This window comes from Hordeum vulgare, chromosome 1H, assembly GCF_904849725.1.
Source record: "Hordeum vulgare subsp. vulgare chromosome 1H, MorexV3_pseudomolecules_assembly, whole genome shotgun sequence".
Classification (NCBI taxonomy): domain Eukaryota; kingdom Viridiplantae; phylum Streptophyta; class Magnoliopsida; order Poales; family Poaceae; genus Hordeum; species Hordeum vulgare.
In genome coordinates this window covers 401597863-401623471 of record NC_058518.1, presented here as the reverse complement: position 1 = coordinate 401623471, position 25609 = coordinate 401597863, and the positions used below count along the sequence as shown (strand labels likewise).

The following is a 25609-nucleotide window of genomic DNA, read 5'->3' as shown; positions in this document are numbered from 1 at the left end:
CCGGCAACGGCGCCAGAAAAAGCCTTGATAACCCACAGGTGTATGGGATCGCAATAGTGTTTGAGGGTAGAGTATTTAACCCAAATTTGTTGGTTCACCAAAAGGGAAGCGAAAGAATATTCTCAAGTATTAGCAGCTGAGTTTGTTAGATTCAACCACACCTGAAAGATTAGTGTCTGCAAGCAAAGTATAAGTAGCAAAGTGGTATGATAGCAATGGTGCCAGAAACGATCTGTTGACGACAGACTATTCCTAACTGTTGTATCAATGGCACCAGTAAGTTGCCTGTGGACGGAGAACTATTCTTCCCCGACAACGTTGATGAAAAAGGATCTTGCAACAAGTCACAGCGAAGTAGCAAGGAACAACAGTAGGAGCAGCAGCAGAGTAACAGCAGTAGCAACAGAGTGGCTCAATCCCTTTTGTAGCAAGGGACAAGCCTAGACAAAGTAACATAGCAAGGACCAGTAGTAAAAGACTCGTAGGCAGTGAATTGGTGATGGATGAGTATGACGGATGTGATTCATCATGTAACAACTATAACACGGAGAGATATGTGACTAGCTCCCGTTCGTCAATCTAATGTAGGCATGTATTCCGTATGTAGTCATACGTGCTTAGGGAAAAGAACTTGCATGACATCTATTGTCCATCCCTCCCGTGGCAGCGGGGTCCTAATGGAAACTACGGGATATTAAGGATCTCCTTTTAATAAAGAACCAGACCAACGCATTAACACGCGGTGAATACATGAACTCCTCATACTATGGTCATCTCCGGGAGTGGTTCCGGCTATTGTCACTCCGTGGTTGCCGGGTCATAACACATAGTAGGTGACTACAACTTGCAAGATAGGATCTAAAACACACAGATATTGGCGACAACATAATAGGTTCAGATCTGAAATCATGGCACTCGGGCCCTAGTGACAAGCATTAAGCATAGCCAAGTAGTAGCAACATCAATGTAGAACATAGTGGATACTAGGGATCAATCCCCGTCAAATACTAACTCGATTACATGATAGATCTCATCCAACTCATCACCGTCCAGCAAGCCTATGATGAGATTACTCACGAACGATGAAGAGCATCATGGAATTGTCGATGGATAAAGGTTGATGATGACGGTGGCGATGATTTCCCCTCTCCGGAGCCCGAAACGGACTCCAGATCTGCCCTCCAGACGAAGAACAGGATGTGGCGGCGCCTCCGTATCGCAAAACGCGATGAAACCTTCTCTCTGATTTTTTTTCCGGGCGAGACGTAAGATATAGAGCTGAGTTTGGGGGCGGTGGAGCCACGTGGGCCCCACAAGGCCTCACGGTGCGGCCAGGGGGGTGGCCGCGGCCTGTGGGCTTGTGGCCCACTGGTCCACCTCCTCCGGTGGATCTTTGCGCAGGTATTTTTCTTTTATTCCAGAAAAAATCGCCGTAAATTTTCCGGACATTCCGAGAACTTTTATTTCTGCACAAAAACAACACCATGGCAATTCTGCTGAAAACAATGTGAGTCTGGGTTAGTTCCATTCAAATCATGCAAATTAGAGTCTAAAACAAGGGCAAAAGAGTTCGAAAAAGTAAATACGACGGAGACGTATCAGCACGTATTGACCATAATGTGGAGGAGTTTTCTGTGAAGTATTGTAATTCTCAAGATCATTGATAAATGCGACAAGATGATGTTTCTCCTTACAAGTTAATTCTGCTTCATCATTGTAGTAATAGGTTCTGTCTACCATCTTCTGTATATTTTTTGAAGAACGAAAATAAGCTATCAATGGAAATAAGTTGTCAACTATTTTTAAATAAACAATATAAATTACTTAATAAATATGGTTGAGAAATTCACATAATGGTAGAACTGGAGGCATCTGCACATCGACCCAGATGTCGATATTACCTTCAATTTTATCTTCTGGACGAATATCAAAGGTGATAAGCATATTAGGCTCAAATGCATAAGCCTTGCAAGTGCTACCCAAGTTTTGCATTCAAAAAATGAGTACGTGTCTGCATTGTTCAACTTTACGGCAAAAGTATAACCATGCTCGGTCCTCAAGTGAACTATCTTTACCTCCATAGTTTTTTCAGTATTGAAACCAATCTTATCCAAGACATAAATTCTTGCATGGTAGGGGTACGCTAGTAGAATAGTAAAAAATAAAAATTATAAGTTGAAGCAAAAGAAGTCATGCTTAATTACGAAAAAAGGCTTGTCGTTGTGACATACTGCATCCACTTCAAAGTCCTCATCCAGCATGATGCTGAAGCGCCTATCATCTACTAGGTGAGGCGTGTCGCACAGGCCGCGCTCGTCTTGGCAGTATTCACACATAACGAATTTCCTTTCGTCGTCAGACATTTCCTTCCTAAAACTGATGATCACACATATCACTATTACTCAATATGCAACGGGCTGACTTTAGGTGTGTCGAGTCTTTCCTTCCTAAACTCTCATCTCACGTATATGGTGGGCACTCCCTCTGATATTTCGACCGTCGATGATGGTCGCTACTGCTCCTTTCCCTAGTGCATTACAAATATCTAGCACAAGGAAAAGAAGGAGAAGCGACCCCCCACGACAACAGTCAGGATTCTTCCTCTATTTAGAACACAAGGAAAAGAAGGAGAAGCGACCCCCACGACACGTAAAGTCAACCCGTTCCATACATCGAGAAATGACATAGAAAAAATGCCCTATGTTTTGTCGGAATATCATTGAATTCCTGTTCTGGGAAATCACAAGCACTCGATATGTCCTACATTGTAGCACAAGTCATGCTAAAATTCATGAAAAAAAATCGGCATGACCTTTACTAAAAACAGGACATATCGAGCGCCTAGCACTAGCATTTTCATCATCCTCTATATTCAGAATGCATTATCATCGACATCAATGACATGGCGACTAGCACTAGCATTTTCATCATCGACATTTACAACACATTATCATATATATCAACAACATGGGGATTTGGCTATTATCACCTAGAGGCGACGGCGACGGGCTAGGGGCGACGACGATGGCGACAGGCTCGGGGCGACGGCTACGGGCTCGGGGCGACGACGACGGGCTTGGGGGCGATGACGACGGCATCGGGGCGGCGACAGCGACGTGCTCGGCGGCGGCGACGATGACATGCTCGGGGACGACAGCGACGACGAGGAGGACTGGATCGTGGAAGGCGACGACGGCGACGGGCACGGGGGGCGACGACAACGGGCTTGGGGGCGGCGACGACGACATGCTTGGGGGCGGGACGACGATGGGCTCGGGGACGGCGGCGACAACGAGAAGGACTAGATCAGGGGCAGCGGCGACGACGAGGTGGAGGACGGGCTCCGGGTGGCGGCGACGACGAGGAGGACGAAAGGCTCGAGACGGCGGCAACGATGAGGAGGACGGGCTCGGGGGCAAATGGAGAGTTTGGGGGAAATTTCGACAACTCCCGCCTATATGCTTAAACTAGTGGTCCCGGTTCGAGGCACAAACCGGGACCAATGCACTCTCTTCGTCCCGGTTTGTGCCCCAAACCGGGACTAAAGGCCAATTTCCAGCTGCCCAAAGGGTGGGAAGAAGAGACCTTTAGTCCCCGTTGGTGCCAATAACCTACACTAAAGGGCGTGTTTTGTGTCGACTGGTGGCACAAACCGGGACTAAAGGCCTGTGCCTGCCACAGCCGCGGTGCGGTTGGATGTTTAGTCCCACCTTCCTAGTCGAGAGAGCTCGGGAGTTGTTTATAAGTGCTTGTGCGCAGAGACTCTCGAGCTCCTCTCAACTACACGCTTTCGGGCCTAATTTGTCACTGCCTGTGGGCCTACTCGGTCTTCTGCGGGCCTGAATCCTGACCCAACTCTGTGGTTGGGTTTCTAGTCGTATTCACGCACTGGTGGCCTATTAGGTGGCATTTTTTTAAATCTATTTTTTGTTTCGTTTTTTACTTTATTTATTTTATTTTGTGACTAACTTTACTATAAAAATAGATTTTTGAGTGATTATTTTTCCTGCTATTTAATATTACTGTGTTTATATCATTATATTCAATTTGGTAGGTTTTAGGTTATTTTAAATGAATGTTTTAATCAAAAATAGATCTATTACAAAAGGGATTTCATTTTTTGAACTTATTTGAACTCAAGACTTTTTGTGTTTTCAAAATGCACCATTCAAGGCCACATCATCAATTTTCAACACTTTCCGAGTTTATTTGGTATTTTTCATGCATTTAGTGATTTTTTTGAGATAAATGGCTCAGAAATTGAAAAGCACTACAAATGAACTCTCAATAGGTTGAAAGTTGGCATGGTATCATCATTTCACCCACATAGCATGTGCTAAAAAGTTGAGAGGGTTGCGGCAAAAACTGGATGCACTCCGTGTATAAATCGGACAATCTCTTTCGAAGTATCATGGTTTCTTATGAAAACTCATGTGTTACAAAAAGGATTTCATTTCTTTGATTTATTGGAACTCAAGACTTGTTCAAAATGCACAATTCACGGCCACATTATCATTTTTCCACACTTTCTGAGTTTATTTGGTATTTTTCATGCATTTACTGATTTTTTTGAGCTAAATGGCCCAGAAATTGAAAAGAAATACAAATGAACTCTGAATAGGTTGAAAGTTGGCATGGTATCATCATTTCACCCACATAGCATGTGCTAAAAAGTTTAGAGGGAGCAGCAAAAACTGGATACACTTCGTGTACAAATCGGACAATCTCTTTCGAAGTATCACATTTTCTTACAAAAACTCATTGGTTACAAAAGGGATTTCATTTTTTTGAACTTGTTTGTAACATCCCAAATTTTGGTATGTTATAATAATTACTAGATTGATTGATTGTTTGTTTTAGTGATTTGAATTTGATTGAAAATTTGAAACTTTTAAGAAAATTTGATTGAGAGGGAATAAAATGACTTCCCCATTTTCCTATGAATTTAGTCCATCCATTTAAAATGAGTGAGAGAATACAACATGACTTCTTCTACTATAAAGAATTTGAATGATGGTGGCATTTGAATTTTCTTTCGACATTTGATTTGCATTTATTTTTGGCACAAGATTTCTCACTCACAAAATGCGTGACAATTATCTTGCCAGGCAAAAAAGAGGAGAGGTAACATGACACCCCAAAAATTGAGAAGAAAAAAATTATGCCAAAAAATTTAGGAGAAATTTTTTCGTATTTATTTGATTTTTTTAAAAATAATTTTTTTAAGTTTTTCTTTTCTGCAAAAGAAAATGTCCACGTTGCGGGTTTTTTTTGATCATTTTGGTATATAATACATATATTTTCGGAGTAGCATTTATTGTCCTTTTGTATGTTTTCTTTCTTATCTTTAAATAGAAGGAAATTTCGTTTTTAATAGGAAAAACTGACCTCGGCCCGTACCGAATCTGGCCCGAATCTTCTTCTACCTCCTCACGAGATCTCCTTCCCTTCTACCGTTGTTAGTACCTTTCCATGGCCGGAGTAGATCGATCATGAGCCGGATCTCCCACCTCCTTCCTTCTCTAAGCATCCCGAGCCCCTATAAATACTCCCCTCGACCCCCTCCCTCCGTTCCACCTCAAAACCTCCCCTCCCCTCGTCGCAGCGCCCGCCCCGCCTCGCCGGAGTTCCGCCCCATCCCGAGCTTGCCAGAACCGCTCCTACGTCGCCCCAGGCCCCGTCGTCGCCACCAACCGCCGCTGGAGCTTCTCCTCCACCGCCCGGACCTCACCTCTACCTTCGGCCATCACCGGCGAACTCGCTGGAGCTTCTCTAGCCACGATGAGCCCCATCCTTCTCCCTCCACCGTTGGATCTCTAGCGTACGCTTTAGATTAGAACCCACATACCTGTTTGGTTTATTCAGAAAACCCCCCGGTTTTCTACTTAGTATATTTTAGTCAAAGCGTTATACTTTATATTACGACCATTTGTTGATTAGTCCTAGCAACGCACACCTTCTAGCCAGTAGCAAATCGCCACTTGGCACCCCTTTTCGCTAGCTAGCACGTTTTTTCTGCCGTTGTTATTAAAAAACCAGAAACTTTCTGTTTTGTTTTGGCTTTAACTTTTATTATATAACTCCGAATTAGATGATTCTTTTTTGCATTGGATCACAAATTTTATGTAGTTTCTGTAGAATTTTATCCATGTTTGAATATTTAAATCTTGAGTTTAAACATATTTGAGTTAAACCTTGTTTTGTGATTATCTAGAGTTTAAAAATAGGTTTTGAGTTGATTCTTTTTGCTAGTGATCACTAGTAATCTTATTTATCAATATGTTTAATTTCAGAATTTTTAGGATAACTTAAACTAGGGTTTTAAGAAAAACAAATTATGTTTAGTTCTTTCTAGGATTTTTGCTACTTCTTTTGCTATAATTGTTTTTAATTTGTTTTATTTTATCTTGTGAAAAGTTATATTTTGTTTTTTTTAGTTAACAGTAGGTTTTATACCACAAAAAAAATTAGTTTTATTTGATAGCATGAATTCAATTCTAGTTCGGTAATAACTTGCAAATAGATTCCGTTGCTAGTTGATTTCCTATTTGAAAATACTTTCAAAATAATATTGTTTTATGAAAAATACTTTCTGTTATCTTAGTTAATTTTCTTTTTTCTTTTTTGTTATTTTACTATTTTAGTGTTTTATTTGTTGTTAAGTTTAATTAGAAAAACAACTATTTAGTGATTGTTATAGTAGAAGGTTCTAGAGTTTTTCTTTGAAGTTTCTTTTGGATTCTCGTTTGATTTGATTTATTGGATAAATTCTATTTGATGTTGTGATATTGATTGCTAAGATGATTGCTAGTATGATTGCTTATATGAATACTCTGTTTGATTATATAGATTTCATCGGAGAGTGACGAATAGTTCTATCCAGTTTTTCCTATGAGCGATATCTATCTTCAACAACCTTACCAGGAAGTTCACTTTGATCATAATTTACCTATGGTTTTATTACATAAGATCAACCTTCTTCGCCGATTGCAAGTAGGTACTTGGAAATTTTGGTTCTTGATGTAGTATCATGTGCTAGGCACTCATACACTTTTGGTACTTGGCCGGGACGTTAATTTGCTATGCTCCTAGTAGACGGGGTCTGGTTGAGTGTTTACCATGAGTGTTGTGAAAACTTAGTAATCAAGACCTGAAGACTTCAAGACTTTCAAGACCTCATGATGCAATATACCTCTGGGTGAAGGACGGTTTTGATGGGCTCCCTAGGGAAACCAATGGATGACCCGGGATCCATGGGGAAGCGCCATGACATCTTGCGGAAAGCTTCACCCAGGCACGAAGAGATGGATGGATACTTCAAGACCCGAGGCTTACCTGCACAGTGACAAATCATTATGGGCTCTGGCTTGGTTGGACAACGTGGTGACTCTGGACGGGCGGTGCTACGAGATGTAGAAGAACGGTAGGATTGGATGGGCACCGACAGTGGCTCAGAGGAACCCGTTGGAAGACCATGTTTTGATCATCTGGTTATCAAACGCCCTGAAGTGCGAGGACTCCAACGGAGGCGATCAAATCTTGTGGAGAACGTGTGCCAAACTCTGCAGAGTACTCAAACCTAATCGATTAGCTGTGTCCACGGTCATGGACAACTTGAGCCAATGGAACTGAAACTATGAGGAATTCTCAACACCATTAACTTATTGATGTGGGTAATATTGATAATGTGGGTATGAGAAATGGTTGGTGGAACCTTCTCATTAAACAACCAACAATGTAGTAAAATTTTCTTTTACCCTCTCTTGCTGTAGGAAAAATTTGCTTTACGCAAAACTTAAACTACAGCCCCACCTGCCATATATGCATTTAGTATAGATGATATTCCCCCCTCTCTTTTGTGACTTGCCAACATATTCAATATGTTGATCTACATGGTTGCAACGTCTTATGTTGCAGATACTTTCTTCGACGAGTAAGAGTACGATTCAGGGTTACGGTCTGCACTCAACCTGCCATTGGTGTTTATTGGGACTCCACTCCCTTGAGTGTTTTTGCTGAGATTTTGAGGTATATATATCAGATTTTACACTATTTACGTGCGATTGCACTTTGATATATACATTGACGTACTGTGTGTGCCAGCATACTGATCCAGGGATGTCACTGTTATACAGAGGCTTGACTCGTTTGAGTCGGGTCGCTACAGATATGGTATCGGAGCACATGTTGACTGTAGGACGTGACCCTGGGAAATGGCTTAGAAATAGGGAGACCTTGATAGGAACAACTTTTATTTTCACTACTCTCATACTTCCTGATTCTTTTACCGACCTTCTCTATTTCCAAACTATAGATGGAGAGATACACTCTGAGCGAAAGAGAGCACTACGAAGATGTTCTCGAAGGCCCGTTTCTCATGGAACTGGTACATATGATGAAGTTACCGTTAATTGAGATCAAGGTGACTAAGAGGAAGTCTGGATTTTGGGGTGTCAGAACAAAAACATTTGGATGTAAAGAAGACCCCAAGACTGAAGACATCAACTATGGCACATTGACCCATGGCTGTGACATTGGCATGAACATTGTTATTCATGATGGTATCGCACGTTTGAGCTATCATCATCGTGTTGTGTTAGGTACCCACTACTTTGGAAGACTTGGATGGCAGAAGCCTGAGGGAGCACATCATCCTGACAGACAAGCAGAAGGTGAAGTTTTCCCCTATACTGGTGTATAATCAAGAACTGGAACATTATATCAAGAACCTTAAGATGGACCTTCTCTCAGAATTATTTGAGGATGACACACTCCGTGAGAGTCTCAAGACCGAGAAACTGAAGGTAGCCAATGTGAAGAAGCACGATCCCGAGATTCAGAAGCTCTGTCAAGACTTGAAGAATAGTCAAGCCAGGGCACATGCTGGTGATGTTGAAATCTAGAAGCTCAAGAGCCAACTCCTGGAACTACAAGGACGACATCAGAAACTCCGCGTCAACAGGGATAATCTGGCGGAAGAACTTGAGAATATAAAGCATGACCAGAAGAATCCCACTGATGATGAAGACATGATATAAGCTAGCTTAGTAGTAGTAGCCCCACCATGAGAGAAATAAAGATGAACGTTATTGTGTATTGTGTGATCGACCATACCAACCTTATGTGGGTGGCGATACTATATTATTGATTCAACTTTATGAATGTATGTACTTGAGTTTTGTGTCTTTGAGTTGTTCATACTTTTCCTCTCTCTCTCTTACCCATCTCATCCCAAAAACCTCGGAACCAATAGATGACGTATGAATCTGGACTTGTAATCTCTGGACCAATGACCTAGCTGGAAGGTGAAATATGGATTCAGAACATGGATAATCACTTTGGGAGCAATTTGATTTCAAGGAAGTATGAAGTGGCACACGCTCTTTAGTACTTTGCACAAAGTGCTGCAATGTGGTGGAAAATGCATCATGCCATACAAGGATTTAGTGGGGCGAAACCTGGGACGAATTCAAGAAGACTCTGTTGAGATCCCATCTGATTCAAAAGTGCTATGGTAACCCGATGAAGAAGCCTTGTGCATGCAAGATCTGTGGATAAATAGGACACAACCAGGATGAACACAAGGATGGATGCCCTCATTGTGAAGAAAATCACCCAACTGAGGAGTGCCCAAGTAGTCAGGTGACTTTCTTCTTGTGTGAAGAAACCACCCACTACCCAGCTCAGTGTCACATTTACCCCAAGGTGCAACAAGTTGTCACGCAGCAGAAAGAAGCAATGAAAGAAACACTCAAGAACAAGATTCTAGAAGAACCTGGGATGAAGGAAAATATAGAAGACCCTCATGGACAGAGCCTAATCATATTTTTCTCCAGTGCATGTTACTCATGTGGAGAAGAAGGAATTTTTTCACAGGATTGCATGAGCGAAAGCCATAAATACCTGGGAGACTTCCCGACAGAAAAGGTAGAGCTTGATCCACTTGAAATAGAAGAACTGGCTAGAATGAAGGAGTCCGAAAAGAAGAGAAAATACACCAGCCAGAGTCAAATCCCTACACATAAAGACCTGAGTCATATCAGATGTTTCAAGTGTAAGGAATTGGGCCACTACATCAATATGTGCCCAGGAAGGAAGCAGGAAACCCAAGGAGTAAAAGCAAACACCAAGAATCCCCGAGACTTGTCGGAACTCATTTGTTTTCATTGCAAGGAAGCAGGACATTATGCTAGTAATTGCACACAGGAGAAGAAAGCTAAAATGGAGTAGATAAGTTTGACAATGGAAATAAGTGTAACGTGAAGCACTCTTGTTTTTCATGAGATTATGGAGTTGAATTTTTGTAACAGAAGTCTCTGAGATTGTAATAACTTCATGAATCAATTAAAATTTATTGTGTCATGGTTTCCTATGTTGAAATTGTATGAGTTGTTTCTCTATGAACAAAGATCTCTGACAACTTTCGAGGATATGAGAAAATATGGTCTATGCAGGCATGAGTATATTTCATTTTAAGTGTGGTAGTAATCGATAAACCCACAGGATCCAAGGAGTAGGAATGTACCATGCATACCAAGAAGCCAAACCCATTGAATACCATCGAAGGAAATGCTGGATCATATCAAAGTATGGGGGTGACAACAGTTGAATAATGTACCTTGGAATTGGAAATTTGAGGAGAGATTTAATATGAGGAACAAACAATTTTATTGGTACACAGACCAATGGTAAGGAAAAATGAGTTCAAGGAATTCAATCGGTACCAAGGATGCATCCCAAGACTTTCATGTAGGTTGCCCCAAGATCATGAAGGAAAAAAGCTATGATGGATCAGCAAACGTTTTCTTAGGAGCATACGAAAACCCCACAGTAGTGAAGCAACGATAGATGCTTGTTCAGCTCACAGAATCATTGGATTTATCCGAACTTCGTTCGTGGATGAGAGAAATTCTGCAATGCTGGTGAGTACGCCCAAGTGTTAGAATACGAGATTCACTAAACCTTATACAAGGTAATGATTTCAGTATGACAGGGCTTGGCCACCATGACGACTTACTCTTATCATTCTCTTGCTATTCGGAATGGTAAATCTGAGAGACTTACCCATAGAGAGAGACGACGTTCTTTGAAGCTTTTGTTTAAGCCTTGGAATGGTATGAGGAAAGCCCCATGTACATGGCATTTGTTTTCACGCGTAGGAATGTTGTTACAGTGAGGATGAAGCCAAGACCCTTCTCACTTCAGGATAACCACAAATGGTAGACCACAATGAGAATCATCGATATGTTCTTTAGTAGGATCACAAGACTTGTCAGACAAGAAGACCCAGTGCCGTAAGAAGCTTATATCAATGAAAGAGCACTCGATTTTTATGGAAAACATTATGAATATAACGAAAGAGCATCACCAAAGGAGTTAGTATGAAGAATGTGAGGAGTCAAATGCCAAGACCCCAGACTATTGTTAAAATTTTGAGGGATCGATAACTCTCATTTTAAGTGTGGTAGCACCCCACCTTACAGGAGACTGGATTTGTTAGAAGACCCCAAACCCTAACCTTTTCTTTCTAGCCTCTTCGAATCTCGAGGACGAGATTCATTTTAAGTGTGGTAGGTTTGTAACATCCCAAATTTTGGTATATTATAATAATTACTAGATTGATTGATTGTTTGTTTGAGTGATTTGAATTTGATTGAAAATTTGAAACTTTTAAAAAATTGAATGAGAGGGAATAAAATGACTTTCCCCTTTTCCTATGAATTCAATTCATCCATTTAAAATCAGAGTGAGAAGACAACATGACTTCTTCAACTATAAAGAATTTGAATGATGGTGGCATTTGAATTACTTTCGGTATTTGATTTGCATTTATTTTTGGCACAAGATTTTTCACTCACAAAATGCGTGACAATTATCTTGCCAAGCAAGAAAGAGCAGAGGTAACATGACACCCCAAAAAGTGAGAAGAAAAAAATTGTGCCAAAAAATTTAGAAGACAAAATTTGGTTTTTATTGGATTTAAAAAAATATTTTTTGAGTTTTTCTTTTGTGCAAAAGAAAATGTCCATGTTGCGGGAATTTTTTTCTGATCATTTTGGTATATAATACATATATTTTCGGAGTAGGATTTATTTTCCTTTTGTAGGTTTTCTTTCCTATTTTTCAATAAAAGGAAATTTCGTTTTTAATAGGAAAAACTGACCTCGACCCGTACCGAATCTGGCCCGAATCTTCTTCTTCCTCCTCACGAGATCTCCTTTCCTCCTACCGTTGTCACTACCTTTCCATGGCCGGAGTAGATCGATCCCGAGCCGGATCTCCCTCCTCCTTCCTTCTCCGAGCATCCCGAGCCCCTGTAAATACTCCCCTCGACCCCTCCCTCCGTTCCACCCCAGAACCGCCCCCTCCCCTCGCCGCAGCGCCCGCCCCGCCTCGCCGGAGTTCCGCCCCAGCTCGAGCTCGCCGGAGCCCCTGCTGCCTCCCTGCGTCCCCCCAGGCCCCGCCGTCGCCACCAACTCGCCTGAGCTTCTCCAACCGCGGCGAGCCCCATCCTTCTCCCTTCACTGTTGGATCTCTAGCGTACGCTTTAGATTAGAACCCACATACCTGTTCGGTTATTCAGAAAAAAACCCCGGTTTTCTATTTAGTATATTTTAGCCGTAGCGTTATCCTTTATATTGCGGCCATTTGTTGATTAGTCCTAGCAACGCACACCTTCTAGCCAGTAGCAAATCGCCACGTGGCACCCCTGTTCGCTAGCTAGCACGTTTTTTTCTGTCGCTGTTATTAAAACCAGAAACTTTCTATTTTGTTTTGTCCTTAAATTTATTCTATAAATCCAAATTAGATTATTATTTTTGCATTGAATCAAAAAAATTATGTAGTTTCTTTAGATATAAAATTTGTCCATGTTTGAATATTTAAATCTTGAGTTTAAACAGATTTGAGTTAAACCTTGTTTTGTGATTATCTTGAGTTTAAAAATAGGTTTTGAGTTGATTCTTTTTGCTACTGACCACTAGTAATCTCATTTATCAGTAGGTTTAATTTCAGAATTTTTAGGATATTTTAGATTAGAGTTTTAAGCAAAACAGATTCTGTTTATTTCTTTTTAGGATTTTTGCTACTTCTTTTGCTATAATTGTTTTTAATTTGTTTTAGTTTATACCTGTGAAAGTTATATGTTTGTTTTCTGTTAGTTAACAATAGGTTTTCTACCACAAATTTTTTTTAGTTTTATTTGATAGCATGAATTCAATTCTAGTTTGGTAATAACTTGCAAATAGATTCGTTGCTAGTTTATTTCCTATTTGAAAATACTTTCAAAATAGTATCATTTTATGAAAAATACTTTCTGTTATCTTAGTTAATTTTATATTTTCTTTTCTGTGATTTTACTATTTTAGTGTTTTATTTGCTGTTTAATTTTATTAGAACAAAAACTATTTAGTGATTGTTATAGTAGAAGGCTCGAGAGTTTTTCTTTGAAGTTTCTTTTGGATTCTTGTTTGATTTGATTTATTGGATAAATTCTATTTGATGTTGTGATATTGATTGCTAGGATGATTGCTAGTATGATTGCTTATATGAATACTATGTTTGATTATATAGATTTCATCGGAGAGTGACAAATAGTTCTATCCAGTTTTTTGTGTGAGCGATATCTATCTTCAACAGCCTTACCAGGCAAGTTCATTTTGATCATAATTTACCTATGGTTTTATTGCATTAGATCATCCTTCTTCACCCATTGCATGCAAGTAGGTACTTGGAAATTTTGGTTCTTGATGTAGTATCATGTGGTAGGCACTCATAAACTTTTGGTACTTGGCCAGGACGTTAATTTGCTATGCTCCTAGTAGACGGGGTCTGGTTGAGTGTTTACCATGAGCCTTGTGAGAACTTAATAATCAAGACCTAAAGACTTCAAGACTTTCAAGACCTCATGATGCAATACCTCTGGGTGAAGGACGGTTTTGATGGGCGCCCTGGGGAAACCAGTGGATGACCCGGGATGCACGGGGAAGCGCCATGACATCTTGTGGAAAACTTCACCCAGGCACGAAGAGATGAATGGATACTTCAAGACCCGAGGCTTACCTGCTGATACGTCTCCAACGTATCTATAATTTTGGATGGTTCCATGCTATTATCTTGTCAACTTTGGATGTTTTATATGCCTGAATATGGTATTTTATATCTTTTTTGGGACTAACCTATTAACTTAGTGCCAAGTGCCATTTTCTGTTTTTTCCGTGTTTTTGGCCCATTTTCAGACGGAATCCAAATGGAATGAAACTTTACGATGATTTTTTTGGACCAAAAGAGACCCAGAAGCTTTGGAAGAAGGCCAAAAGAGCCACGAGGTAGTCACAAGCCGTGACGCCGCCACCCCCCCCCCCCAGGTGGCGCAGGGCAGGCTTGTGACCTCCTCGTGGGCCCAACCGACGTAATTCCACCGCCATAGATTCCTATAAATTCAGAAACCCCCAGAAAGAAACCTAGATTGGGAGTTCCGCCGCCGCAAGCCTCTGTAGCCACCAAAAACCAATCTGGAGCCCGTTCTGGCACCCTTCCGGAGGGGGAATCCATCTCCGGTGGCCATCTTCATCATCCGACGATCTCCATGATGAGGAGGGAGTAGTTCTCCCTCGGGGCTGAGGGTATGTACGACTAGCTATGTGTTTGATCTCTCTCTCTCTCTCGTGTTCTTGAGATGTCTTGATCTCGATGTACCGTGGGCTTTGCTACTATAGTTGGATCTTATGATGTTCTTCCCCCTCTCCCTCTTGTAATGAATTGAGTTTCCCCTTTGGAGTTATCTTAACAGATTGAGTCTTTGAGAACACTTGATGTATGTCTTGCACGTGTCTATCTGTTGTGATCAACTTGCGGGTTTGTGACAATTGGGAACCTATGCATATGGGTTGGCACACGTGGATTCATGTGAGTACTCGATGTATGTTTTGGTGATCAACTTGTGGGTTCGTGACATTGGGAACCTATGCATAGGGGTTGGCACACGTTTTGACTCTTCGGTAGAAACTTTGGGGCACTCTTACAAGTTCTATGTGTTGGTTGAATAGATGATTATGAGATTATGTGATGCATATCTTATAATCAAGCCCACATATACTTGAGGTGACAATGGAGTATCTAGGTGACATTAGGGTCTTGGTTGATATGTATCTTAAGGTGTTATTCTAGTACGAACTCTATGATGGATCGAACGGAAAGAATAGCTTCGTGTTATTTTACTACGGACTCTTGAATAGATCGATCAGAAAGAATAACTTTATGGTGGTTTCGTACCCGACAATAATCTCTTCGCTTTTTCTCTGCTATTAGTGACTTTGGAGTGACTCTTTGTTGCATGTTGAGGGCTAGTTATATGATCCAATTATGTTATCATTGTTGAGAGAACTTCACTAGTGAAAGTATGAACCCTAGGACTTGTTTCCACGCATTGCAATACCGTTCGTGCTCACTTTTACCATTTGTTACCTTGCTGTTTTTGTAATTTCAGATTACAAAAACCTATATCTACCATCCATATTGCACTTGTATCACCATCTCTTTGCCGAACTAGTGCACCTATACAACTTACCATTGTATTAGGTGTGTTGGGGACACAAGAGACTCTTTGTTATTTGGTTGCAGGGTTGCTTGAGAGAGACTCCCGCGGATTGATAAACCTTAGGTCACCCACTTGAGGGAAAATTGCTACTGTCCTACAACCCTCTGCACCTGGAGGCACGACAACGTATACAAGGACAAGGTTGCGTAGTAGACATCACCTGCATAGCCACAAGTCATTATGGGTTCTGGCTTGGTTGGACAACGTGGTGACTCTGGACGGGCGGTGCTACGGGATGTAGAAGAACGGTAGGATTGGATGGGCACCGACAATGGCTCAAAGGAACCCGTTGGAAGACCATGTCTTGCTCATCCGGTTCTCAAACACCCTGAAGTGCGAGGACTCCAACGGAGCCGATCAAATCTTGTGGGGAACGTGTGCAAAACTCTGCAGAGTACTCAAACCTAATCGATTAGCCATGTCCACGGTCATGGACAACTTGAGGCAAAGGAACTGAAACTATCAGGAATTCTCAACACCATTAACTTATTGATGTGGGTAATATTGATAACTTGGGTATGAGAAATGGTTGGTGGAACCTTCTCATTAAACAATCAACAATGTAGTAAATTTTGCTTTTACCCTCTCTCTTGCTGTAGGAAATATTTGCTTTACGCAAAACTTAAACTACAACCCCACCTGCCATATATGCATTTAGTATAGATGATATTTTCACCCCTTTCTTTTGTGACTTGCCGGGATATTCAATATGCTGACCTACACGGCTGCAACGTCTTATGTTGCATATACTTTCTTTGATGAGTAAGAGTACGATTCAGGGTTACGGTTTGCACTCAACCCGCCGTTGGTGTTTATTGGGACCCCACTCCCTTGACTGTTTTCGCTGAGATTTTGAGGTATATATTAGGTTTTATGCTATTTACATGTGATTGCACTTTGATATATACATTGATGTACTGTGTGTGTCAGCATACTGATCCAGGGATGATATAGTTATACAAAGGCTTGACTCATTTTGAGTCGGGTCGCTACATTATTTCAACTCAAGACTTTTTCTTTGTTCAAAATGCACCATTCAAGGCCACATCATCAATTTTCAACACTTTTTGAGTTCATTTGGTATTTTTCATGCATTTACTATTTTTTGAGCTAAATGGCCGAGAAATTGAAAAGCACTACAAATGAACTCTGAATAGGTTAAAATTTGGCATGGTATCATCATTTAACCCATAGGCATGTGCTATAAAGTTGAGAGGGTGCGGCAAAAACAGGATGCACTTTGTGTACAAATCGGACAATCGCTTTCGAAGTATGAGGGTTTCTTACGAAAACTCATCTGTTACAAAAAGGATTTCATTTTTTTGAACTTATTGGAGCTCAAGACTTTTTGTGTGTTCAAAATGCACCATTCAAGTCCACATCATCAATTTTCAACACTTTCCGAGTTCATTTGCTATTTTTCATGCATTTACTGATTTTTTGAGCTAAATGGCCGAGAAATTGAAAAGCACTAGAAATGAACTCTAAATAGGTTGAAAGTTGGCATGGTATCATCATTTCACCCACATCGCATGTGCTAAAAAGTTGAGAGGGTTGCGGCAAAAAGTGGATGCACTTCGTGTACAAATCGGACAATCACTTCCGAAGTATCAGGGTTTCTTACCAAAACTCATCTCTTACAAAAGGGATTTCATTTTTTTGAACTTATTGGAACTCAAGTATTTTTCTGTGTTCAAAATGCACCATTCAAGGCCAAATCATCAATTTTCAACACTTTCTGAGTTTATTTGGTATTTTTCATGTATTTACTGATTATTTGAGCTAAATGGCCCAGAAATTGAAAAGCACTACAAATGAACTCTGAATAGGTTGAAAGTTGGCATGGTATCATCATTTCACCCACATAGCATGTGCTAAAAAGTTAAGAGGGTTGCGGCAAAAATTGGATGCACTTCGTGTACAAATTGGATAATCTCTTTCGAAGTATCATGGTTTATTACGAAAACTCATCTGTTACAAAAGGGATTTCATTTTTTTTAAACTTATTTGAACTCGAGACTTTTTGTGTGTTCAAAATGCACCATTCAAGGCCACATCAATGATTTTCAACACTTTCCGAGTTCATTTTCTATTTTTTCATGCATTTACTGATTTTTTTAGCTAAATAGCCTAGAAATTGAAAAGCGCTACAAATGAACTCTCAAATGGTTGAAAGTTGGCATGATATCATCATTTCACACACATAGAATGTGCTAAAAAGTTGAGAGGGTTGCGGCAAAAACTGGATGTACTTTCTGTACGAATCGGATAATCTCTTTCGAAGTATCACGGTTTTTAATAAAAAACAGATCTGTTACAAAAAGAATTTCATTTTTTTGAACTTATTTGAACTCTAGACTTTTTGTGTGTTCAAAATGCACCATTCAAGGCCACATCATAAATTTGCAACACTTTCTGAGTTCATTTGGTATTTTTCATGCATTTACTGGATGTTTCATTTTTTACTTTATTTATTTAATTTTGTGAATAAATTTACTAAAAAAATAGAATTTTTAGTGATTCTTTTTCCTGCTATTTAATATTACTGTGTTTTTATCATTATATTCAATTTGGTAGGTTTTAGGTTATTTTAAATGACTGTGTTAATAAAAAATAGATCTGTTACAAAAGGGATTTCATTTTTTTAACTTATTTGAACTAAAGACTTTTGGTATATATATGTGGTCAGTATGCATGATACCATGAAGTTAGAAAGGGTTAAACCATTCAAAAGTAGCAAATGAAGTTAGAAAGGGATAAACCATTAAAATTTGAAAACTATAATGGCACAAACAAAAACTAGACATATATAAATTGGTCCAAGCAGTACATAATGATACTAGTCCAAACAGTACATAATAATAGCTAGCATAGATATATATACAAGTGTTCGCCGTTGTGAACACTACTCGTGTGAATCGTCTGAATCAGAATGTCCACCTGCTCTGAGGTGACGCCGGCCATATTTGACGACTCGAATCTTGCGGTACAACTCGTATGAAACGTATGCATCTTTTGATGCATACTTAATAGTGATACGATCAAGTGGGGACTTCTCCCAAAGTCTATGCTGAGACTTTGGGAATTTGGCCTTCATATCAGCATACTCCTCGTCGATCAAGGCGACTGCCATATGAGCCATCGAAGTCCTCTCATGTCGAACCCTAAATTCCTGTTGGAGATCAATGAGGCAATCAGCTGGTATCTCAATACCGAAGTTGTGCCTCATCTTCAGCTTGTCATTCGTTATGTCAACGGTAACAAAACTGATGCCGCTGCGAAGGAAGTCCATGAGTTCTGGACAATGCTTGTCACTACTGCAACAACAACAAATTCAAATGGAACAACTGTTACATACTGCTGCAACAAGGAAAAATGTTTCACTACAACTAAAGAGAAAATTATCCATAGGAATCAAATGGAACATATTGCTATCCTATGCAATTTTCATATCCTATGAATTGATCAAGAAACCGTAAATTAACTATGACATATATATATATATTCTCCCACGATTTTGCAAATATGCAACAAGCTAGATATATTGCATATTGCTACCCAATGGAACCTAGGGAGATCACTATAGCTATCCAATGGAACCTAGAGAGATCACTAGCTATATGCAATTTTCGTAACTATGACATATCATATTGCTATCCAATGGAACCTAGAGAGATCACTAGCTATATGCAATTTTCATAACCTTGGATCAAAGAACGCCACATAAAATTGTTTCACTACATCCGAAGAGAAATTGATCTTTATAGGATTCCAAAATGTAACATATAGCTATCGATCCTATGCAATTTTCATATCCTATGAACTGATCAAGAAGCCCTCAATTAACTATCCAATGGAACATATATAGAAACTGCATTTTGCTATCCAATGGAACCTAAAGAAATCACTATTTATATGCAATTTTCATAACCTTGGATCAAAGGAAGCCTCAAAACATACCTCGCCCATTGGAAGATCAAGACATGGTGTTTGAAACATAATTGGATGACAACAACACCTCGTTAATCGGCCGTGTACTCCAGATCAAGCCCCAAGAACTTCTCATGATACACCGCGCCGTCAAGACACCGTTCCTTCAACTTTCTAAGAAAATGCGGCACCTCCCTGCTCTCGTTCGTGTACATGACATCGATCTTGTTGTTGCCATGTGCGAGCACCTCTGTGAATCGAGTTGGCATGGTGGAAGAAGATAAGGGAAGAAGAGAGGGGAAGAAGAGAGCGAGAGAGGAGAGAGGGGAAGAAGAATAGAGAAATGGCGAGACTCTGCTTCGGTTGTGCTTTTGCGAAGCGGGATGCAAACCTTTTGGGCCTTTAGGCCTGGGTTGAGCCACCAACCGGGACTAAAGGGTGATACGAACGGTTGCCACCACCACTTCGTCCCGATTTGCTCTACAAACCGGGACTAACGGGGGACACGAACGGTCCACCTGGTCCCGGTTTCACCCACCAACCGGGACTAAAGGGAGATAGGAACGGTCCCTACCTATTGGTCCCGGTTCGTGTCTGGAACCGAGACGAAAGGGTTGACACGAACCGGGCCAATGGCCCACGATGCCCTCCTGGCACCCTGGCCTCACGAACCGGGACCAATGACACCATAGGTCCCGGCTCGTGGGTGAACCGGGACTAATGGGATTTCTTCAAATGGAACAGTGCCCTGTTTTCTACTAGTGTACTATGTTAGCATTATTGTGAGATTGCACTAGTGAAAGTATGAACCCCAGGCCTTATTTCCGAGCTTTTATACAATCTTTTTCTCATTGTTTACTACTTGTTACCTTGCTGTTTTGATTTATTCAGATTATAAAAATATATTTCTACTATCCATACTACACTTGTATCACCATCTCTTCGCCGAACAAGTGCACCTATACAATTTGCCATTGTATTGGGTGTGTTGGGGACACAAGAGATTTCTTGTATTTGATCGCAGGGTTGTTTGAGAGAGGCCATCTTCATCCTACACCTCCTACGGACTGATAAACCTTAGGTCATCCACTTGAGAGAAGTTTGTTGTTGTCCTCCAAAACTCTACACTTCAAGGCCCAACAACGTCTACAAGAATAAAGTTGTAGTAGACAACAAGCTATTTTCTGGCACCATTGTCGGGGAGGCGAGTGATTCAAGGTACATCTTTAGATCTTTCAGTTAAATCTTTTAGTTTCTTGTTTTTCACTAGTTTCATTTTAGAAAACTACAAGAAAATTGGAATTTTGGTTTCCTCAATTGCTTCGTCTTTTTAATGTCTTTCGTGAAAATAATGGTTCGGAATTTGTGCTCAATTGTTAGAGAAAGAATTTATAAAAATGCTTAATGTGAATCCCTGGAACGACGAGCATGATATTAATATTGTTACTATGAATTCCCTGAATATCCATGATACTAATGATGATTGCACTAATCATGATAAACATGTTCCCTATAAGCATGTTAATTTTTGTGCACTGAATAAAATTTGTGAAGACATGCCTTATAGGGATGATATATTTTGTAAGAAGGATAAACATGATCAAACCAATTGGTGGCTTAGAGTGATAGATGAATTGTCCACAAGAGTATGCTTTTTGATGACTTTTGGAGCTCGGCCTTTATGGAGATCGGATTTTAAAAAACCTAAAATTCACTAAAATTCATATTTTTACAATTCATAAAAATTGGAAAAAAATACAGATGTAAATGGAGCCATACCACACGTGTGTGTAAAATTTTAGAATGAAATTCGTTGAAACTCGAGGACTATGCAAAAAAAACTGAGGCTTTAACACATGATAATATTCATCCTCAAAGTCTAGAAATATGTTTTTTTACATATCACGTTTAAAGAAATTTCATTTTGAATTTTTATGCACACACATACATTTCATCTTTGTATAGTTGCATTTTTTTTTCAAAAAAAATTGAAGTCCAAAAATTTGAATTCGATTTTTTTAAAAATAAAAGGTTTTATGGAGCTCGGTCACCAAAACACCCTAGTCGTATTCTCAAAGCAATATGGTTAGCCTTTTATGTTGCACAGTGCTGCACTAATCTGTACGAGGAATGAGCGGCTAGCGATCTACCGCTATGTGCTGTCACCGCGCAATTTTCCCTTTCTGAATACTAAAAATCGCTGGTCCTGCTTGCAGGCGCACACAGCTGGAGGGTGGAGTGCCGCTCCATCCAAAGACCACCGATCGGACACCCAGCTTTCCGCGCGAGCCCATACATCAGCAGATAGGCTGACGCGCGCGCACACAGCACCTTGTGATACACACAAACGGAGCGTCACTCACTCCTTTGTCTATCCAGCCTCTCGTACACGCACGTATTGATATACGCCTCATTCGCGAGCCCAAACCTGTAGCTACAACTTCACCCGAATCGAACATGGGAGAACACCACCTCCCGCCGGAGCCAGCCGACCACCACAAAGGCGGGAAGGCCGTCATCCACGCTGACGATCTGAAGCCCGGACACCGCCGCCGCCGCTACAACTACAGCTACTACGGCGACACGGGCTCCCGCGGGGCCCTGCGCACCATCTGCTCCGTCCTTCTGCTCTTGATCCTCCTCGCCGGCGTCATCGCGCTCGTGCTCTACCTCGTGTACCGCCCCAACAGCCCGGCCTTCACCGTCACCAACATCGCCGTCTACTCGCTCACCAACGTCACCGGCCCCTCCGCGGGCCTGCCGGCCGCCGGTGTCGGCGCGGGCGCCCGGGCGCCGTACGCCGTGGCGGCGTCGTTCCAGTGCGCCCTCGTCATCCGCAACCCCAGCGGGCGCTCCTCCGCGCGGTACGACCGGCTGACGGCGTACGTGGTGTACCGCGGGGAGGCCATCACGGCCCCGGCGGAGATGCCGCCGCTGGTGCAGGACCCCGACAGCGCGGTGGTGGTGGCGCCCGTGATCGGGGACGGCGGGGCGACCCCCGTGCCAGTGTCGCCGGAGACCGCGGCGGCCCTGGCCAACGACGTGACGTACGGCGTGGTGTCGCTGCGGGTGGTGCTGCTCGGCCGCGTGCGGTTCGTGTCCGGGCCGTTCCGGAGCGGGTGGCGATCCATGTACGCGCGTTGCGACCTGCTCGTCGGCGTCCGGAAGGGCCCGGGGGGCGTCGGCGCCTCCGGTGTCCCCGAGGCGCCGCTGTTCGGCAACCCCTCCTGCAACGTTGATATATGATATACCGGCTGCCCCGCCTGCGCCGTCGTTACATTGCATCAGACAAACTTGCCGTGCCCCGTGCGTCCGCGTGCCCCCCCCCCCCCCCCCCACCCCCACCCCCCGCGTGGTGCTTTGTGTGTCGAACAAATGTAGTCCAATAACATGCAATGTTTTACGTTCATAATGATCTCAATTAGTCGGCTGTCAACGACAACGTGCAGGAGATGTACATCACCTGCAAACATTTACGAGTTCCAATGGTGACTGAACTCATCGGCATCGGCGGTTTGGAGTTTTCTTCTTTCATCCGCGGCAATCCATGGCCATCCATGGCATCCTTTTGAGTATTTTTTTAGTCCAAATACATTTTATTTATTATTACCGATCAAATTCATAGGAATATATACTGTATCATCAAGCTTTCTAGAATTGGAAGTCTCTCATTCAATTGAGGTCGTCAATTTGAACTTGGTTTGCCAATTTGACCAAATCTCTTATTTTATTGAAAAATTAAATATTGAATTTCGTTCATGATTTGAATGGATCAATAATTTTTAAACTAATTGGAAGTAGCCGGAATATAATAATTTATCAATCCTAGACATTCTCTCATCATCTAGAAAAAAATAACGTCAACATGTAAAACTCTAACATCAATATAGTGCATGCAGCAACCGATGCAGAATTTTTCTTCATATAAGTATGAGTTGATTAGCAGATAACAAAATCACAGTGCGAACACTAGAACACCCGATTATATGAATAAAAAAGAAAAGACATTCTATCATCTTCCTTACTAACCAAACCTAATACTCACTCTGTTTAAAAATTTAAGGTGTAGTTTATTGAAAAGTCAACTTTTTTAACTTTATTGAACACTAAATGCAAATATATCAACATCCATAATACTAGATAATAAAATATGAAAATTCATTTCACGATAAATTTAAGAATCCAATTTGATATTGTGGATAATGATATATTTCTATAAAAAATTGATCAAATTTAATTAAAGAGATTTTACTTTTCAGAAAACTAATACACCTTATATTTTAAGATAAGTTGAGTATAAAAATTATGAAAATTCAAAAACATCAATAGCGCAGCAAAGCGCATCCAACCCTTCTAGTACAACTTAAGTCCGCAAGGTTAAAAAGCCACACGTCTGTCTTAACGAAAATCCTAAAGCGTGTTTGACGAGACTATGTGCCTCGTGATTTGTCTCTCGGCCTTTGGAGATGAAGGAGCAATTGGGTCCTCAAAAGAAGTGGCCCTCGGGAAAGTATTTGCTCCTTATGTGAGACGGACGAGGACTCCAATCACTTCTTCATTTTCTAATGGCGTTATCGCTCAATTCCTTTGGACCTGTTTATGAAAGTTGTGGGTGATGGGTGGTGTCACTCAAGCTTTTCCCACCTATTTGAGAATTGTGTGCGTCCCTCGTGGATCCCGCCACACTAGGTGGCTCAGTGTTGGGGTCTTCGCTTGGACGTTATCGACGATTCAAACAAGCTGGTCATAGAGAGGTCTCCTCTTCACCGATCGACTGGCTCATCTACAAAATGTGTGGTTTTTTGCATCTCTTAAAGATGTTTAGAGCAAGTCTAGTAGAACCCTCAAACCCTTAAAACAAAAACCAGTTTTAAGGGTTGAGAATTGCACATTTTTAACACTTTTAAGGGTTGAAAAACAGGGGCAAAGACTAGAACCCTCAAACCCAACCCTTATAACGGAATATTCCGTTATAAGGGTTGGGTTTGAGGGTTATAGTCTTTGCCCCAACCCCAAACCTTAAAACTGTCATTCATATATCACACATTTCATCATATGACATATCACAAATTCAATCACATTTAACATAAAACAATAATCATTCTAGTTATTATTACAACACCGAATAAAACAAAGATACCCGACAGTAAAACTTGTAATCACTGTTAGTTAGAATCATACTTGACGAACAGCTCACTTATGAGAAAAGTAATGCTAGTACAAAGCAACACAAATTACTACAATGTACATCAAAATTAACTTTCAGAAAAAAACATACATACTCTTTTAAGGCACTCTACGTGTATTCAAATTTTCCAATGCAAAAGTATGCATCCAAAAAAACATACATACTCTTATCAATTAAGTATACCATGAAACTATGCAAAGTAAGAACAATATGCAAAATAGAGTTAATTCTTTAGGAGTTAAGAAAGAATATGTCAGCAATACTCCGGTGATACAGCTGTTGACCTGAACAAGAAAACCAACTGTTGAGACGGTTTCTTCAATGGTAGCTATTGGAATTCACATCTCAGAGAAAAAATGTATATACAGAAAAAGGTCAGCAAGAGGAAGAAAATACCTTGATTCATCGGCAGCAGCTGCGAGGGCCGCAAGGTAGCGGTAGTTGCGGCCGGGACGGGGCGACGCTGCGGAGGGCCGGCCGGCCGGCGGCGGAGGGGAGGCCAGGGCTGCGGAGGCGCTGCGGGGACGGGGCGGCGCTGCGGGGCGTCGGCGGGGTGGCGCTGCGGAGGGCCGGCGGGGACGGGGCGGCGCTGCGTCGGGGCGTCGGCGGGGCGGCGCTGCGGCGGGGCGTCGGCGGGGCGGCGCTGCGGAGGGGCGGCGGCCTGGGCGGGCGGGGCCGGCGCGGGGGCGGGCGGGGCCGGCGCGGAGGCGGCGGCCGGTGGATCCATGGCGCGGCGGCTGGGACGGGCTGTTTCCCTCCCGCGCTCGAGATGAAAAGGAGTGCGGGTTGGGATTGGGTTTGCCCTCCCAACCCTCACTTTTACAGGCTGCGAGGGCGTTTACAGGCTCGACCTCTAAATTTTTTGACGGGTTTAAGGGTTTAAGGGTTCTAGT

At 41.7% G+C, this 25609-nt stretch overlaps 1 protein-coding gene across 1 annotated transcript; it reads left to right on the top strand.

The window, feature by feature from the left end:
- The first annotated feature begins 21877 nt into the window (after positions 1–21877).
- On the top strand, positions 21878–22853 carry LOC123412147 (NDR1/HIN1-like protein 1). The gene has a single exon (XM_045105098.1). It carries the CDS (start codon positions 21986–21988, stop codon positions 22772–22774), a length of 789 nt encoding a protein of 262 aa, XP_044961033.1. The 5' UTR covers positions 21878–21985; the 3' UTR covers positions 22775–22853.
- Positions 22854–25609: the final 2756 nt, after the last annotated feature.

What these genes read in the sequence shown, in the direction of transcription:
- LOC123412147 (XM_045105098.1), top strand. Translation starts at nt 21,986, where the DNA reads ATGGGAGAACACCACCTCCCGCCGGAGCCAGCCGACCACCACAAAGGC.